Here is a 12,927-nt window from a genome sequence, read left to right as displayed (position 1 = left end):
TGGGACCTCCTAACCTCACTGTATTTTTTACTTTAGGAGTTGCTTTTGAACAGGGTAAAATCCTTCCTACTCCTGAAACAGTTCCCTTTAGACTCACCAGAGATATTGTGGATGGGATGGGCATTACTGGTGTAGAAGGTGTCTTCAGAAGGTAAGCCAAATAGGGTAAGGTAAGGCAGATGATTTTTGGTGTTGAAATTATTTGGATTATTGATTTCTATAGATTATAGAATTCACCCTTACTAGAATTATTGTACATTCCAGTGCTTTACCAGTACTAAGGAAGAAAAGACCTTGGGTAAAAGCAGTAATAATTTCCCCTTCCTTCAGACCACCTGGGACCTCACCCAATATGACACACATACTGTCCTCCCTTACTGCCTTTGGAAGCAGCCTGCCTTTACTTTTCACACCTCTGTCCTCGCTAACTCTTTGTTTACTGATCAGAACTTCTCTTGGGTGCTCATTCTTGGGTATATAAATTATCCTAAAGGAGCTTATGATCTGGTACCAATTCCTGCTAAAAGAACTTTGCAGTTCCCTGTAGTTTTCCCAGCATAGTCTACATACTCAACTTTCTTTCTTTTTTAAGTCTACATACTCAACTTTTAGCAGGGCAGATTCTAGTCAAAGTAAACTGTAATTACCATAATAATCAACTGAAAGAAATGTTTCATAGTAGTAGTGTGTTATTCTTATAAATGCTAAGCTCATATTCACATATATATTTGTATTCATGTCAGAAACATCTACTGAAAACCCACTCTGCCAAGTACTATGCTCTTTGAGGTATTAATTTGGGAATTATTAACAAGAATAGTCTCAGCATACTAAACATGAGTATATAGGAGGTAAAGATACGTTGAAAATGTTGGTGTATAATAAAGTGCATATTTATAATGTGTTTGTAGATGCTGTGAGAAAACCATGGAGGTTATGAGAAACTCTCAGGAAACCCTGTTAACCATTGTAGAGGTGAAGTATATTATCAGGAAATCTTTATTTCTCTGCCTGATAGACTGTGTATCTTGTTAGGAAGGCGCTGACTGGAGGACCAGTGCTTTGTTCTAATGAGGTGGGATGATGCTGGGCAGCAGGAGAGTAAATAGTGGCTTAGAAATGCCTTCAGCCCCCTCAAGTGTCTTGGAATGTTACAGCGCTATGAGTAACCTCTAGTCTTCAATACATACATCAGCACTTTGACATCTTAGGTACCTTGTATGGTATTATTTTCAGAATGGTTTCCTTTGGAGTTTGAAGAGAAATCAGTAAGTTGTATCTCCTTTTCCCATGCCCAGGTTCAGAACCATGTAGTGAGACAGATGGAGATCAAAGTGTCAGCATTGGTACTGTAGGAACATGACTGAGCAGTGAGGGCCAAACTGGCTTGCTGCTGGTGCCACCTCAGTGCCTCTTTGCTGTCTTAACCTGGGGACAGCCCACCGAGTGGGGTTTGGGCCTACAGGGCATAAACACTCTATCAGGATCACGGCCTCATGTTGATCAGGGCAGAAAGGGAAGGAAGTCCAGCAAATTTCCAGTGCTTATGACGTTAATTCTACCCAAGTGAGAATTGGGTACCCGAGGCAGTCATTCTCTATCCTAGTAAAGGGTATGTGGGGCAAGAGATCAGGAGAGTGTCCTCCACAGGGAAGCTTGGAAGTAGAGTTGAAGCATGCCTCCCTTACATTCTTTCAGCTTTTTGTTCCTTTAACTGGTGGTGCTGGACCTGGCTGCACTTTACTATCACCTGTATTGCTTTTAAACAACATTGATGTTGACCAAATTTGAACTAAACTTCTAGGGATGAGGCAAGAACATTTGTATTTTTTAAAAAGCTTCATTGGCATTAACCATTAAGCCTGTGATCAACAGGGGTGGAACTATATCCCAAGGAGGGTAAAATTTATAGTCTATTAGGGTGGTCCTGTGTCTACTGCCTTTATGAACCAAAGTCCTCTTTATAGCCCCTTTGGACTGCTGGTGGCCATATGGAGTTTTGGTACAAAGAGAGTTAAAATGGGTCCCAATAGTGTGTTGATAAAGTTAACTCTAAGGCTGTGCTGTTCCCAAGGCTGGAAAAGCTTTCCCTTTTTCCCATATTATGTTCATACATATTGTCATTTGTTTGCCATTGGTGCTGCAGCAAGAATAAATGATAACATGGATGCCTCAGTAATGCAGAAATCAAGGTCTAAAATCAAATTATCTTGCTTCTTTGCATTTAAGACCAAAAAATCCAAACTTTTCAAATTAATTTAAAATCCAAAGAAGTTTAATGTATTCCCCAGTATTTTACTCTGTTCAATCTCAGTCAAAAGGATTTTTGTGTCTGGGTAGATGTGGGGGTTCCTTCAGTACCAATGTCCTGAGTTAACACTTGCTAGAAGAGGGTAGTTCCTTCAAGGCTTCAGAAGTTTTATTAGTTGAATGCCAAATTGCTCGTGAGCCTCATTCTTTAAAGAGTGGTAGGAGATAAAGTTAGAGAGGTAATAGTGGACAGATTATTTAGGGGTTTCTACCTTAGTGTGAGGATTTTAGATTTTACTGAGTAAGATGGAAACTGTTGGGGAGTTTCAGGCCACTGCATCTCCACCTGCAATAATGGTGTCACTTATAAGCTTTATAAGCTTTGTGTATTTTACACTGATTTGCCTAATCTTCCCTCTGTAAATCTGTCTGAATTTCCTGAAATAATTTAGTGTGGTTGTCCCAACCTTCCCAGCTGACCTCACTATGGACTTTGTGCCTTCAGCTTTAGCAGGGTACTTCTCAGGAGTTTTGCTGGATCCCAATCCTCTGGAATGTCATTTCAGTCTCCTCTTTTGTATTCATCACGTTTGCTCTGTTAGATTTCATTGAGCCGCGGTCACTGTTTCTGATACAATAACAATTACAACTTCTCGCTTCCTAACCCTCTTTAAGAACACTGTGACTTGGCTGCATTTCCCTTTCTCTCTCAGTACATTTGTCTCTACTGGCCTTCAAGATCTCATTTTCTTTTTCATAATAGACCATCCTATCTTCTAAGATTTTATCCATTCTACTAAGGTAATCTCTCCTTTTAACTCAGTGGTTCTTAGCCAAGTGCAGTTTTGCTCTCTAGAGGACAGTTGGCAATGTCTGGAGACATTTTTTTTTTTTTTTTTTTTTAATTTATTTATTTATGGCTGTGTTGGGTCTTCGTTTCTGTGTGAGGGCTTTCTCCAGTTGCGGCGAGCGGGGGCCACTCTTCATCGCGGTGCGCGGGCCTCTCACTGTCGCGGCCTCTCTTGTTGCGGAGCACAGGCTCCAGATGCGCAGGCTCAGTAGTTGTGGCTCACGGGCCTAGTTGCTCCGCGGCATGTGGGATCCTCCCAGACCAGGGCTCGAACCCGTGTCCCCTGCATTGGCAGGCAGACTCCCAACCACTGTGCCACCAGGGAAGCCCTCTGGAGACATTTTTGATTGTCATAATTGGGGCTGGGGGAGATGTGAAGGTACTATTGACATCTAGTGGGTAGAGGCAAGAGATGCCACAAAACATTCTATACACACAGCCCTCACACCAAAGAAATATCCAGCTAAAAAATGTCAGTAGTGCCAAGATTGAGAAACCCTGCTTTAACTTAATCTGTATTCCTTTCTTGTTTTTGTTCAACCAGTTCTGTTCTGATAATAAAGCTAAAGTATATTTTTTTAATTACTCCAGTTCCTCCTTGATTCCAGAATTGGCAAATATGATTCCTAACACAAGCCCTTGGGTTTGAAATAATTCAATTGTGTTGTTTCTCTGTTTCAACCAAAGAAGACCATATAGTCTGTTTATAATAGAGGCCCCCATTTCTTTTCATTAGTTGGTTAATAAAATATATGTCCCTTTTGGGGGTGAAACTGGTTTGAATCCCTGAAGTCTAAACCCATGTCAGTGCCCAATTTGAAGTCACATAGAAACCCTTAAATTTATGGACAAACCACATATATTCAGAGTCAGTCCCTCTGTATTTTTTAATAGTCCTGGAGGGTGCTCAGAACAGCATAAACAGATGACCAGTTTTTGGTACTGCTGATCTAGTATTTGTCCTGGAATTTAACGTGTAACGCTAAGGGCATTTTATAGTATCAGACTGCAGACCTACGTAGAAACACAAAAAAGGCAGCAGCAAGAAAATATTCCAACTTTGTAATGCTGGAATATCCTGCAAAATCAGGCATTCCTGGAACTGAGTCTTCACTTATTATTAAGACCTGTATGGTAAGCATTTGCTGAGGCCTATTTAGAAAAAATTATGTGCTTATAAACACCAGGGGCAGTTAGCTGTTCTGAATTGCCGAGGTCAAAAAATACCTGTGACCTCACTTGCTAAAATTTAGACTTAGAATCACTTGCTCTGGCCATGCCAGTTATTTTAGTATTCAAATTCTACTCCATATGTAGATTTCAAGATGCCAACCATAGCACTAGACCTTGGGTTTTGAGGAGTTTTCAATAAATTATACCTTTTTTTCTCCACCCAAATTTGGAACTAATTGAGTGGAAAAGAAAGAGCCCTAAGAATAAGATAGAGATCAAAATGTCAGGTTTATTACTGATACAGCTGTTGGAGGATATGGCTTAGGAGTAAGGTCCAAATAGGCTTGCTACTGCTGTCCAGCTCCCACCATCTAATCTATCCCTTAGTACAGCTCACCTGAGGGAGAGTTGGGGCCTGCAGTTCTCTGCTTTGGCAAATGTTCTTACCCAAGAACTGATCAAGAGGAGAGGGAGAAGGAAAGAGTAACTAATGCTCATCTGCTTTTAATTGATTAGTTTCACCCAATCAGGAAACATGGGTCAAAGGATGTCACAGTCCCCAAAATGGAGAAAGAATGAATTCAGATGGGAGAAAAATCCCAGAGCATCATGTTAGTATAGTTTCCTCCACAGAGAAACATGAAGCACATGTGATAAGTTTGCCCCTCCATCCCAGTCAACTACCATGTGACTGGCCTGTATTATTTTTATAATACTGGTTCTACTGTTTCTAAATACATCATCAAAATACACATTGTTCTTCTAATACGTATGTCCTCTCTGTCTAGGTCCTCCTGTATGATCCTCTCTTTGACTGGACAATGAATCCTTTGAAAGCTCTGTATTTACAGCAGAGGCCAGAGGATGAAAGTGAGCTCCATTCCACTCTAAATGCAGATGACCAGGAATGCAAACGAAATCTCAGGTGAGCAGTATTTGGGGAAGGATCTGTTGTCAATTGTTCAAATTCTCCTATTCCCAAGGCCCTTTAAACTGTTCCACCTCATTAACCTTTGTGTTTTTGTCGTTAGTGATATTGACCACAGTTTCAACAAAGTAGCTGAACGTGTCTTGATGAGACTGCAAGAGAAACTAAAAGGAGTGGAGGAAGGAACCGTGCTCAGTGTTGGTGGGCAGGTGAATTTGCTCATACAACAAGCCATGGACCCCAAAAATCTCAGCCGACTTTTCCCAGGCTGGAAAGCTTGGGTGTGATATTAAGCATGTGATTGCCTTTGAATTCAGCCTTTAGAAATTGTATTTTGGCCTTCATTTTTAACCCACCCACATACTTCAAATAGGTATTAGTATTGAACTAAGTAAACTTCTGTGTTTTTTAAAAAACATTTAATGCTTGCTTCATTTACCTAAAGATGCTTTGATAGTCTCAAGGAACAGTTTTCTCACACTTTAGAAATAAACAGTCAATCATGCTCTACTTCTAAGGTAAATGTTTATTTTTTCTTCTCAAGTGCATACTTGTATCATTTTCAGTAGAATCACTGACTTTTGCTTTAGCTGAAAATGCAAGCAGCAGGAGTATAGCAGCAGCGCTGGCAGATTTTTCTTTAGTAGGAGTTAGAACAAATAAATATACTGCTAGTTTTGATATAGCTTTTAATTAGAACTTGTTTCTTGGATATTATATATGAATGATAAAATATTAGCATATAAAAGGAAGAAAATAACTTTAAAATTGTAACCATCTATGTACCATAGTAAATATGTTTGGATTTTCAGTAGTGAGATCACTCAGTGTTACTGAATAATGAAGGTGTTATGATATGGAGAACAAATTTCACAGACACAGTATGGTTACTATTTTTTAGAAATGTATATTAGACCTTCTCATTCTATTCTCTTTATCTTTTAAGCCCACTGTGTTTCCAGTACTTTATCTTTCTATGATGCCTTCATATCTGTCTTCTAGTTCATGAATTCTCTTATCTCTATGTAATCTCCTTTTTAAACTATTCATTGGGTTTCTCCTTTCAAAAGTTGTTTTCCATTTCTAGGTATGTATCATTTTTAAGGTTTGCCTATTATTTGTTTCATGATGTCTAGTTGGGTTTTTTTTTTAACTTTAAGTTTCTGTTGTTTGTATCTGTTGGTTTTTGTAATTGGTGGACTGTTAATCCATGTATTTTGTGATTTTAGAAGGTGAGCTTATTTTCAGCAGGACCTTCTCATGGGAATCTTGAGTGACCTGGGTTAAGAATAATTCCTTCCAGAAAAGCTTTATGCCTGGTTATGTCATAGTTCCAGGGCTATCACTGACAGAGGACCACTCTTTCTTTAATTTCTTGGCTTCAGGGTTTCCTGACCTGAAGAGTACTATAAATTTACTGAGAGAAGACTCCCAGGCCAAGACAGACATTCTTCCACATTATCTCCCTGTGCTAGTCGGCAGAGTGTTGTATTGATGACTCCCCTTTCACTGAGAGTGTAAGCCTGAATGTGTCCCAACCTTATGGACATGAGGGCAGGTGCATTTAATTACTACCCACTGCCTTTTTAAAGTGCTCTTATAAATGTTATAGCTGAAATTCATAGGTTAATGAGATTGGCAAGTTTGCCAGGACAGCTAGAATATCAGCTCACACATCTACCTCTCTGGTTTTTAGTTTCCTTCTGAAACTGAAAATTTTGGACCGTAAGGATTTCCCCTTTCTTACAACTTCTGCTATGTGTTTAAAAAATATTTCTTATATCTTAACCTAGCATTTCTGTGTGTATTGTTGGAAGGAAAGGGTTTAGGTATCAAGTTTGATATATAGCTAGAAATGGAACTCTTCTGTCCCCGTAGTGTCATTAGATAAACAAATAAAACTACTGACTTGTCTATTGGTGAATATAATCCTTCCTCCATCCTTAGGAAACTGTTCATCTCAGCTGCAGAGATTAAGAAATGGATGATTGAACCTTGATGATGAATAGGATGAATGAATAGGAAACCTATTTTTATTACCAAAGTGAATCAAGGGAATGTAGCAAACTTAGAATGTCTTTATTTAAGAAAGCCTTGAAATCTTCATGGGTGGAATAAGAAATTATCAGCTAGATGATAGTATAGGTAAGTGAATTTGTAGCTAATTCTTGCTGGTTGATGTATGTTATTCAAAGAGCTTTGAATAACATCATTAATCTACTCTTCAGCGTTGAATGGTGTGCTGTAAAGCTCCTGTCCTATTCAGATATTCTTATTAATGGCTTTGAAAAGCTTACCAGATTTTCAGATAACAATTAGGAGGAATAGCTAATTCACAGGTGATAGAAATAAGATTCTAAAGATTATGACAAGCTGGAACAATGTCTGGAAATGAATAAGATAGAAAATAACTGGGAACAAATGAGGAATGGTTAGGTTTTTAAAATATTTATGATAGAATATTTGTTGTATGCTGAGTACCTGACATACATTATATGCAGTGTCTTTTGCAAGATTAGTGATGTTATTCCAGTTTACAGCTGGGGAAAGTGAAATTTGGAAAAATAAAATAACTTGTCCAAGGGCAGAATATAATAAGTCCAAGTTTAATATGGACAATCTCTAACTTGGAAATCTTTCAAGTGAAAAGAATCTAGGCTTCACCAGTCAGTTGGCTCATAAGGTCAGTGGAAACCAAGGAGAGAAGCTACTAGAAAAGCAGATAAATTACAGACTGTTTGAACAGTTGTGTTCAGATTAAGGGAGATAACTATTCGTTCCACTATTCTCTGTGCTGATCATACCACCCCATAGTATCTTCCTAATTAGTAGGTAAATAAATCCATGGTCATGATAGTATATACTTAAAATATATGCACTTAGAAATGCTAAAAATTTAAATATGGCCTAAAGCAAATAAAAGCAAAGAGGAAAACCTTTGATCTTCTTAAAGATTAAAGTAGGCTAGTGTTTAAATACATAGAAAGCTAGTGTACTGGCTTGAAATATGGACATATGTGCCACTTCAAATATTTTGGTTGTACCTTAATGAAATTGTATATTTCATGTAGATTTTTTTTTTAGTGCTATTGAATGTATTTCTTTATTACACTGTTACCTGTTTTAAAATAAATCTTAAAGAAAATGTATGCTAAGACTCATTCATTTTATTCAAATATTTGAGTGCTCTGTGGGCCAAGCATGGTGCTGGTTCGTAGGGAGACAACAGTAAGCAAGGCTGGGGTATACAGCAATTTACAATGCAGTGTGAACTGAGAAGCCTGCTACACAGGACCAGACCAGTATGGTGCACCTCACTCTAAATAATATAGTAGTTTTTGATTACCCTGTGACAAAAAGCCAAATGAATGTTCTTTTTTGGGGGGCCTAGAGAGTGATCTGCTCGACATTTCTAGAGTCTAAAAAATACATACTGGAAATGACAGATACAAAGATCCTAATATTCTAAATTTGAAGTTTGCATTCCACATATTTATTGTTTTTTAAAAATCAATAACTTCAGTCTTTAGAGTTTCAGGCTTTTTTGTCCAGTTTCTGAAAAAGTGAATTTTGCATAAATACAGTACAAAGTTTTCACAGAGATTAGATTCAGAATTTGGTGAGTAAGGTGAAAATCTAATGAAAATTATTCCCTGAAAAATCCCTTACTTTGCCCATAATGTACAACATGCATAATTTTTTTAATGTACAACAATATGTAAAAATATATACTTTTACGCTAATGTACAGTGTATGATTCTAAAGCAGTGGTTCTCAGGGGGTAATTTTGCTTCCCCACTCATTTGGCAATGTCTGAAGACATTGTGAGAGCATGAAACATTGACATATAGTGTTGAAGTTTAAGATCAGTACACATTTCCAAACCAGGAGAGAAATGGTCATGATTTGGCTTGTAGATCTTGCCTTGCTATAAGTGTGTGTTCATAGCTGGTCTACTATTAATGTGATTTGCTATTTTTAAAACTTGTGGTAAAATACACTTAACATAAAATTTACCATCTTGACCATTTTTAAGTGTACAGTTCAGTAGTGATATAAGTACATTCACACTGTAGTGCAGCCAATCTCCAGCACTCTTTTCATCTTGCAAAACTGACGTTCTGTACCCATTCCACAACTCCCCATTCTCCCCTCCACCCAGCCCTTGGCAACCACTATTCTATTTTCTGTCTCTCTGAATTTGACTGCTCTAGCTTCCTACTATAAGCATTTGTCTTTTTGTGACTGGCTTATTTCACTAGCATAATGTCCTTAATAAGGTTCATCCCAGTTGCTGTATATCAGAACTTCCTTCTTTTTAAAGATGGAATAATTTTATGGTATGTATAGACCATGGTATGTATAGACCACATTTTTGTTTATCCATTTATCTGTTTGTAAACACTTGGGTTGCTTTCCCCTTTTAGCTATTATGAATAATGCGGCTATTGAGCATGGGTGAACAGACATGTCTTCAGGACTCTGTTTTTAATTCTTTTGGGTATGTACCCAGAAGTGGAATCACTGGATCATGTGGTAATTCTATTTTGAATTTTTTGACGGAAACACCATGCTGTTTTCCATAGTGGCTACAGTGTTTTACATTCCCACAAACAGTGCACAAGGGTTCTGATTTTTCCACATCCTCACCAACACGTTATTTTCTGTTTTGTTTTTTTAATAGTAGCCATCTTAATGCATGTGGAAGAGTCATTCCTGCAAGAAAAAACATTGTATACTTTATACAAATCCAATGAGTGGTATTGCAAGAAATAACGAGTTTTACTGGGGAAATACGTCCTTCAGTTGACAATTTTGAAAACCTCGTTCTGCCTTACTTAATGTTAGGTTATTTGAAAACCACCCCAAAATGTTCCCTAGTATTTGAATATTCACTATAGACTTATAATTCTTTGTAAATACTTAGTATTTCTTATTGCTTAAGCAATTTTTAAAAAATATCCCTGAGTGTAAAGAGTTGGAAGAATTTTAAGAGAGAAAATGGTAATCACTCAGCTGGTTGCAGATTTGGTGGGGTTTTTTTTTACTTTATTTTTTACTTTATTTTTTAAATTGAAATATAGTTGATGTATAATATTATGTTGGTTTCAGGTATACTCCATGGTGATTTGACACTTGCATACATTATGAAATCACCTTGATAAGTCTATTAGCTATCTGTCCCTATCTGTCCCTGTACAAAGTTATTACAATATTATTGACCATATTCCTTGTGCTGTATATTATATCCCCCAGGCTTATTTATTTTATAACTGGAGGTTTGTACCTCTTACTCCCCTTCACCCATTTTGTCCCCTGCACCTTCTCCCCTCTGACAACAACCTCTGTTTGTTCTCTGCATCTGTCTGCTTTCATTTTGTTTTGTTTGTCTTGTTTTTTAGAATCCACATGTGTGTGAGATCATACAATATTTGTCTTTCTCTGAATTACTTCACTTAACTATACTTACTCTACCCTCTAGGTTCATCTGTGTCACTGCAAGTGGTAATAGTTCATCCTTTTTTTTAAAGGCTGAGTAATATTCCATTGTATATATATACCACATCGTTTTTACCCATTCATCTATTGATTGACACTTAGGTTGCTTTCGTATCTTGGCTATTGTAAATAATGCTGCTATGAACATTGGGGTGCATATATCTTTTTAAATTAGTGTTTTTTTGGTTTTTTTTGAGGAGGTAAATACCCAGAAGTGAAATTGCTGGGTCATCTGTCAGTTCTATTTTTAATTTTTTGAGAACCCTCCCTAACTACTTTTCATAGTGGCTGCACCAATTTAAAACAGTTCACCAGGGTTCCCTTTTCCTCACATCCTCATCAACACTTGTTATTTGTTGTCTTTTTGACAATGGCCATTCTGACAGGTGTAAGGTGATATCTCGTTGTGGTTTTGATATGCATTTCCTTGATGATTGGTGATGTTGAGTGTCTTTTCATGTGTCTGTTGGCCATCTGTATGTCTTCTTTGGAAAAAATATCTATTCAGGACCTCTATATTTTAATTGGGTTGTTTGGGTTTTTTGACGTTTAGTTGCATATATTTTGGATCTATCCTTTGCAAATGTCTTCTGTTCAGTAGACTGCCTTTTCATTTTGTTGATAGCTTTCTTCACTGTGCAAAAGCTAGTTTAATGTAATCCCATTAGTTTATTTTTGCTTTGGTTTCCCTTGCCTGAGGAGACAGATCCAAAAAAATAATGCTAACATCGGTGTCAAAGACCATACTGCCTTTGTTTCCTTCTTGGAGTTTTATGACTTCAGTTCTTAATCCAGTTTGAATTTACTTTTGTATGTGGTGTAGAAAAGTAGTCCAGTTTGTTTTGCATGTAGCTGTCCAGTTTTCTCAACACCATTTATTGAAGAGGCTGTCTTTTCCCATTGTGTATTTTTGCATCCTTTGTTGTAGATTAATTGACCATAAGTGTGTGGGTTTATTTCTGATCTCTCTATTCTTTTCCATTGATCAGCCTATTTTTATGCCAGTACCATACTGTTTTGATTACTATAGCTTTGCAGTATTGTTTGTAGTCAGCAAGCATGATACCTCCAGCTTTGTTCTTCTTTCCCAAAATTGCTTTGGCTATTCTGGATCTTCTGTGTTTCCATACAATTTATAGAATTATTTGTTTGGGTTCTGTGAAAAATGCCATTGGTATTTTGATAGGGATTGCATTGAATCTGTAGATTGCCTCTGGTAGTATGGTTATTTTAATAATATCAATTCTCCCAATCTACGAGCACAGTTTATCTTTCTATTTGTTTGTGTCGTCTCAGTTTCTTTTGTTAATGTCGTATAGTTTTCTGAGTACAGGTCTTTTACCTCCTTGTTCAGATTTTTTTCCTAGGTATTTTAGTCTTTTTGATGCAATTGTAAATGGAATTGTTTCCTTAATTTTTCTTTCTGAGAGTTTGTTGTTAGTGTATAACAACGAAACAGGTTTTTGCATATTAATTTTGTGTCCTGCTACTTTACTGAATTCCTTTATTAATTCTCATAGGTTTTTGGTGGCATCTTTAGGATTTTTTATATCTAGTATCATGTCATCCACAAACAGTGACAGTTTTACTTTTCCTTTCTAATTTGGATTCCTTTTATTTCTTTTTCTCATGTGATTGCTATGGCTAGGACTTCCAATACTATGTTGAATAAAAATGGTGAGGTTGAGCATCCTTGTCTTGTTCCTGATCTTAGAGGGAACGCTTTCAGCTATTCACCATTGAGTATTATGTTGGCTGTAGGTTTGTTGTATATGGCCTTTATTATGTTGAAGTATGTTCCCTCTATTCCACTATGTTGAGGGTTTTTATCATAAATGGATGCTGAGCTTTGTCAAAAGTTCTTTTCTGCATCTATTGAGATGATCATGTGATTTTTATCCTTCAATTTGTTAATGTGGTGTATTTCATTGATTTGTGGGTGTTGAATTATCCTTGCATCCCTTGGATAAATCCCACTTCATGGTATATGATCCTTTTAATGTATGGTTGAATTCCACTTAGTAATATTGTGTTGAGGATTTTTGCATCTGTTTTCGTCAGTAATAATGGCCTGTAATTTTCTTTTTTTGTGGTGTCTGTCTGGTTTTGATATCTGGGTGTTGCTGGTCTTACAGAATAAGTTTAGAAGCGTTCCTTCCTCTTCAATTTTTTGGAATAGCTTGAGAAGAACAGGTGTTAACTTTTATTTAAATGTTTGGCAGAATTT

The 12,927-nt window shown here is 37.0% G+C and overlaps 2 protein-coding genes across 16 annotated transcripts in view; one reads left to right on the top strand and one right to left on the bottom strand.

The window, feature by feature from the left end:
• ATM (ATM serine/threonine kinase) overlaps nucleotides 1-8,350 on the top strand; it is a 141,313-nt gene extending 132,963 nt beyond the window's left edge. For all 7 annotated transcript variants that reach the window (XM_082343427.1, XM_082343425.1, XM_082343424.1 and 4 more), the window contains 4 exons: nucleotides 37-151; nucleotides 912-975; nucleotides 5,062-5,198; nucleotides 5,305-8,350. In XM_082343427.1, coding sequence (XP_082199553.1) covers nucleotides 37-151; nucleotides 912-975; nucleotides 5,062-5,198; nucleotides 5,305-5,488 — 500 coding nt within the window. In that variant the 3' untranslated portion in view covers nucleotides 5,489-8,350. The remainder of the gene's footprint in view (nucleotides 1-36; nucleotides 152-911; nucleotides 976-5,061; nucleotides 5,199-5,304) is intronic.
• The window catches only part of LOC309606433 (protein MFI), a 175,337-nt gene that overhangs the window by 48,733 nt on the left and 113,677 nt on the right, over nucleotides 1-12,927 (bottom strand). The gene's annotated exons all lie outside the window — the stretch shown is intronic.

Source organism: Balaenoptera borealis (assembly GCF_965194805.1).
Source record: "Balaenoptera borealis genome assembly, chromosome: 11".
In the NCBI taxonomy this organism is placed as follows: domain Eukaryota; kingdom Metazoa; phylum Chordata; class Mammalia; order Artiodactyla; family Balaenopteridae; genus Balaenoptera; species Balaenoptera borealis.
This window is presented reverse-complemented; position numbering and strand designations above follow the sequence as displayed.